The 6,324-nt window shown below is 47.3% G+C and overlaps 1 protein-coding gene across 1 annotated transcript; it reads left to right on the top strand.

Annotated features, from left to right (window-relative positions):
- The first annotated feature begins 1,016 nt into the window (after nucleotides 1-1,016).
- Nucleotides 1,017-4,955, top strand: GAS1 (growth arrest specific 1). Its single transcript, XM_030567974.1, is given in 1 exon segment — nucleotides 1,017-4,955. A coding segment is annotated over 1 exon segment (1,146 nt). The 5' UTR covers nucleotides 1,017-3,809.
- Nucleotides 4,956-6,324: the final 1,369 nt, after the last annotated feature.

Genomic DNA, 6,324 nt, shown 5'->3' with positions numbered 1-6,324 from the left:
GGATATAGAATTCGCCCCTTAAAAAAAAAAAAAGTATGCTTCTCAAACATTTGTTTAGACCTTTGTTTTTGTTAAATTCTTTACTAAAATTGAGAGCATAAAAACCTGAGCAAATGTTATTTTGTGCGTACAAACAGGTATCAGCACACGCAGTTACCCATTTTGCATGCTCAAATGCTATTTTTGCATGTGTAAATGGATATGGCCAACTATTTTGTGGACATATTTTTGTACGCTGTTACTGTATGATATTATTGTTAATAAACTTTAATAAAAGTCCACATTTACTATAGTTATTATTATGGGACTTGCATTCCTAGGTTAGGTGCTTTTGCAAATCCCATCCTACACTAAAAATCTAATGTTTCATGCCCTGCAAGAACTTTTTACTCAACACCTAAAATGAAAATGATTGCCAACATAATGGACTCTGCCACATCCTCTGCCCCTAATCTGGCTTCAGAAAGAATCAGAATGATCGGCTCCCACTCAAGAGAGAGTCTGGGGATTGTGGTGGAAGCTCCTCTATTCTCCCTACTAACAGATCCTAGAGACAATTTATTTCATTCTTTGCAAGATAAATTTATTTATCAATTAAACACACCCTTTTTCCGCTTCCTACTCAGAGAGTGAAATACAATTGGAGCAAATGAGTTTTGCAGATCAAAACATGGGTTGCGAGGAGGACACAGTTCAGCCCACAAACCCAAGGCCTGGAGTCAGGAATCTCAACAGTAACGTCTTTTATTTCAGTCCCTGGACTAGAATAGGGCTTTCTGTATCCTCTGCGTGAAAGTTTGCAAATCTGTATAATTGTGGATTCTCAGGCTTCTCTACACTTACAGCGCTGCAGCTGCGCCACTGTAGAACTTAGCAAAGATGCTACCTACGCATGCCGACAGAAGAGCTTCTCCCTTCGGTGGACATACTCCAGCTCCCCGAGAGGTGGTAGCTATGTCGGTGGGAGAAGACCTCCCATTGACATAGTGCTGTCTACACTAGGAGTTTGGTTGGTATAACTATGTTGCAAAGGAGGGTGGAAAATCCACATCCCTGAGAGATGCAGTTATACCAACATAAGTCTGTAGTATAGTTCAGGGCTCAGCTCATGGCTGTGAGCCTGAAACTCTCACACTCCCATACCTCCTTCTGCGATAGTATATTTGGGGCAGACGTGAATGTACCTCCTTGGCAGACAAGTGGTAAAGAAACCCCTGGCTCAGTAGCTCAATATGTGATCTGCCCCACTCACCTTTACTCAGGAATACCTCTAGGTTTTTGGCATAATGCGCCTTGCAGAGGCTATGAGTAGATGAAGTTCAACAGTGAAGAAATGCATAGATTAGACCTGCCCAGTGTATGGTACGTTCACTGCTGCGGAGGGGGAAACACCAGAGGGAATTAACCAGAACACCACCACCACTAAAGGGATGTTTAACACAAATACAAGGAACAGCAATTACATTTGATACTTAAGTTTGGTTGACAGCAAATTTTTAGCTTTTTATTCTCATTACTTTAAAAAGCAAGCAAGCAACCATGAAATCTGCTTGTAAAGCAGCAATAGAATGAGCACTGCTGCACTGGAGAAACACAAACCAAGCGTAAAACTGATCACAATGGAACAAATGATGAATATTTTGCAACACAATCAATATGATTTCTAATCGTATGACACTTCTATTACACCTTGCACAGAATTTCAGAAAGACAGCAATCCACGCAGGAAATAAACACAAGCTCCCTTTGGTTCTGGAAAGTAGATTTAGTCCTAATTTTTGTGACAGATGGAGCTGATAGTTTTCCGATGAAAAAAGCGCCAGTTTTTGACAGGCAGCAGACACTGATGCCTCTTGCGGTCAAAGCCCATGTTGCTCTGGAATTAAGGTAGCACTAAAATTAAAAGAAACCTACAAATGCACTATCACCAACTTCGCAATGTACAGCTTAAGTTCTGAACGTTTTATATTATATTTGTTATTTTAATCTTATATTTTCTTTTAATCAAAAGAAGAATTAAGAATGTAATGAAAATTTTAATGCATCCACGAACAGTCTTTTATCTCAGTTAATAAATTTCAGGCAACTTTTAATAGCAAGTATATCTCAATAAAGAATTCAAATAACTATTTCAGACATTGGGAAACATATTTCAGTGTTCTATTTGCAAAATCTATTGTTATAAATAATGTATATAAGAGGATAGGTTGTTTTTTTTCTAAATCCTAGTAGTTCCGTGCATTGACTCCCCAGAGAAAATCTTCATGCAAATATATAATTTGAATTTGCTTACAGGCAAAAGAAGTGCAAAACGGTGAAATGACAAGTGGTCATGCTTAAGTACTCCAATTAATGGACCAATTTCTGTTCTCAGTATATGGATGCACTCCCATTGAAGTCAGTAGCATTGCACAAATCTCAAAAAGTTTGATTCCGTATGAGACCGATCTTACATTCCCCGCAGGCAGAAGTCTTACTCCCATTGCGAGGGGGAGAACGAGATCAGCAAATGATGCGAGAGCTCTTTTTGTTTGCATATTGGTATATGATGGCATATTTGATATATAATAAATCTAATTGTTTTGACTTCTATCAGTAAAATTTATAATGAAATTTATTGTACAGCATCTTTTAAAGACGTATGCCATGATGTTACACCTCAGGCAACTAATATAAACCAAACGCTGCTTTGTGACCGCTGGAAAACAGAGATGGGTGCAAAGCTTTGCCTGATGCAAACAGCTGCAAAGTTTCTTCTTGAAAAGCTGTGTTGTTGTGTAATAGTAACTGTGGGAGCCTCCTTAACAGTAGGAGGGGCTCCTTGGGGGCTGCTGTCAATCTCGTTAAGCCTTTCCTTTCAAGCTTTGAATGTGAGCTGCCCACCAGCCCCCCTTTCTCCCGTAGATCGTAAAGAAAAAAAAAAGTTTCAACAACAGGCTGGACCAATAGTAAGTCGAAAAGCAAGGAAAGGGGGCCGAGCAAAGGGAGAAAAGGAGAAAGAGAGCGACTAGCGAGAGAGAGCGCAGGCTGGGGGCATGTGTAAAAGGGGAAGAAGCGTTGCTAATTGTTTTGTTTGTTTGCTTTTCCATGCATGCATAATGAGGCTTCATCAGAGCACGTTGCTGCTGCTCGGAGGCCACTTTTGTATTTAAAGCCTTGCAAAGAAAAAAAGCTTCACACCGCAGAGCAGAGCAGCTTGCGAGCTTGTTGACAACAGAAGCAGCATCAACCGCAGAGACAGAAAGAAAAGGGAGACCCTGAGCCAGCTATTTTCACCCCTTTCTCTATTTTCTTGCCAAAAGGGGGATTTCTTTCCCCTTCTTCCCGAAAGTGCAACAGTATAAGCGAAGGAGCGGAGCAGGGACTGTGAATGGGATCGGAGCGGTTTGTGCGGCTGGCATGTGCGGAGATGCTGAGAGCGGAGAGTTGAAAGCTCCCGAGGAAGCAGCAGCAGCTGGGCATTTATTTTGTGCAAAAAGAGGAAAGAAAGGGATCTGCATGAGAAGCAGGCCAGCACCATGAGCTCCCCCGGCGCAGCCTGCAAGCCCCCGAGTACACTCAGAAGCCGCTCTCCTCCCAGCCCCCAGTTGCACTGATTAACTAAGGGAACTCTTGCGGCAACCGCAGCCCGGGACTCTGGGGTGGGGGCTGTACTGCAGCCCGCTGTTCCAGCCTCGGACGGGCCGTGTGGATGGATTGATGAGGGGAAGCCTCATGCACACAGCTGGCAGGAGTTTTGCAAACTTTTCCACGGGCAGCTGCTCCTCCTCCCCCCCTCGTCGACCCTCTTGCAGCCGCCGCCGCCCGCAATGGTGGTAGGCTCCCCCGCTCTGCATGGAGGAGGCGGCGGCGGCCGCCGGTGGCTGATGCCGGGCGCCTGGCTGTGGCTGACGGTGGTGCTGGGCGCGGTGTCCCCCCCGCGGGCGCACGGCCGGAGGCTGATCTGCTGGCAGGCGGTGCTGCAGTGTCAGGGCGAGCCCGAGTGCAGCTACGCGTACAGCCAGTACGCCGAGGCGTGCGCCCCGGTGCTCCTGCAGCAGCACCCGGCCGGCAGCGCCGGGGCCGCGGCCGCTTCCTCCCGGCGGCGATGCCCGAGCCACTGCATCGCGGCCCTGATCCAGCTCAATCACACCCGGCGGGGCCCGGCGCTGGAGGACTGCGACTGCGCGCAGGATGAGACCTGCTGGGCCACCAAGCGCGCCATCGAGCCCTGCCTGCCCCGCACCAGCGGCGGGGCCGGGGGCGCGGCGGGCGGCGGAGGCGGCGGGGTGATGGGCTGCACCGAGGCCCGGCGGCGCTGCGACTGGGACAGCCGCTGCAGCGCGGCGCTGGGCCGCTACATGGTGTCCTGCGGGAAGCTCTTCAACGGGCTGCGCTGCACCGAGGAGTGCCGGGCCGTGATCGAGGACATGCTGGCCGTGCCCAAGGCCGGGCCGCTCAACGACTGCGTCTGCGACGGGCTGGAGCGGCCCATCTGCGAGACAATGAAGGAGAACATGGCCCGCCTCTGCTTCGGCGCCGAGGCGGGCGGCAACGGCGCCGGCAGCAGCGGCGGCTCGGACGGGGGCCCGGAGGATTACTACGAGGACGAGTACGAGGACGAGCCCAGCCAGGGGGGGCGGGACGAGCCGGGCCCCCAGCCAGGCTTCCCCGCGCCTGCCGATCGCGCCGGCCGAGCGCCCGCCTCAGCAGCCTGGACCGCGCTGGCCTCCATTTTGCTGCTGCTGCTGTAGCCACCGAGTCCCCATTTGCTTCAGGGCTCGCGCGCGCGCGCGCGGCACTTGGGACACGTGGGGGGATCCCCGGCCCCAGACGTGCCCCCGGGATCATTTAGGGGGACACTCCCCTCCTCCATCTCCGCGGTCGTTTATCCAGACACGGCCCCTCCCTCCCCACCTCCCGCAGTACATCTCTGCCCACCCTGTCGCCGGCACCTGCTTGGACATTTCTCTTAGGGACTGTCCTCACTCACCCAGAGTTACAATCATTTCCATGGTGACGATGCCAGTTTATTGGCCACTGTTCTGTACGGGGACTAAGGAGATGGAGAGAGCTGGACGGAGGGAGGCGTCCAGGAGCGCGGTGTGATTTGGCGTGGTTTTAGCGTGCACTATGCAATTCGTTTCACACCCCGGCTTGGTGTCAGCAGCAAGCCGATGAGTTAAGAAGAGGAACTGTTAGCAAAGCTACTGTAGGTTCACTACCATCCCGCCAAAACAAAACACGAATAGGAAGGTGCTAATAGTTCTTAGCAGTTGACATGAGGGTGAGAGAGAGGTGGGAAACCCGAACTTGCTGCCAAAACAACTGTCTTACTGGTTATAAGTAGACCAACAACTCGAATTCAAGTACCGTTCTCCGTGTCACCATTCAAAATATTCACAATGATGCCTGAAAGAGGATTACGTTTCAATTGCCTTTAATTAACTGGCGGGGTGGGGGTTGGGGGAGAGTTTGGAACAAACTGATGGGATCTCACAGGCTCCCTTCACATTCACTGTCCCCGTAACAAATGCTTGCCAGCAAACATCTCTTTTTCTTAAACCTAACGAGAAAAAAATGCAGATTTTTCAGAATTGTTGGCTGCACTGAACAATGCAACTTTTGTCTTAAAAGAGCTCTGCACTGCCATCGTCGAAAGACACTTTTTAAACCCAAGAACTTGTATGTACAAATATTCTGAAAAGTTATATTGTCTCTAGTCATATCAGGGTGCTGACCTCTGGTAAATCTTATATAAAATGTATTTAAAACTGGGATTTGTTACCAGTCACTCTACTTTGTATATAGAATTTTATAAATTGTATGCTTGGGGAATAATTTATTTTTTAAAAAATTAAAGTTTTAAGTCTACATCCTATTTTCCATATCATCGCATTTGCTGTTCTTTTCTGGAAAGATACAGATTTCATTTTATGTATAAAGGGATACAAGCAACAATAATGAACTATTCTGTAGAACATCAAATGTACAGTGTATTTTATAGTTTTGAAGTTAACTTTCTTATTTTAAGAGACTTTATGAACACTGTAGAATTGTATAAATGCATTTCTGAGCTGCCTTAGCTGTATTTTTATAGAAGGCATAAAAGATCCTGTTTTAAATATCTACGGTTTCGTGTATTTCTTAAATGTGTAAATTCCTAAAGGAAGAGTTTTAAATATGGATGCATGATGATGTCCAGAGACACTGCTATTGAGTGAATTATCAGTCCTGTTTGGGGGAACAGGGGAGGAAGGATAAATAAATAAATAAAAACTCAGTATCTCTCTATGGTACTTTAAATATATGTCAGTTACTTTTGCCCTTACTTTAATGAATAAT

This window comes from Gopherus evgoodei, chromosome 6, assembly GCF_007399415.2.
Source record: "Gopherus evgoodei ecotype Sinaloan lineage chromosome 6, rGopEvg1_v1.p, whole genome shotgun sequence".
Taxonomy (NCBI): domain Eukaryota; kingdom Metazoa; phylum Chordata; order Testudines; family Testudinidae; genus Gopherus; species Gopherus evgoodei.
The sequence above is the reverse complement of the archived record's forward strand: the minus strand, read 5'-3'. Positions and strand labels throughout refer to the sequence as shown.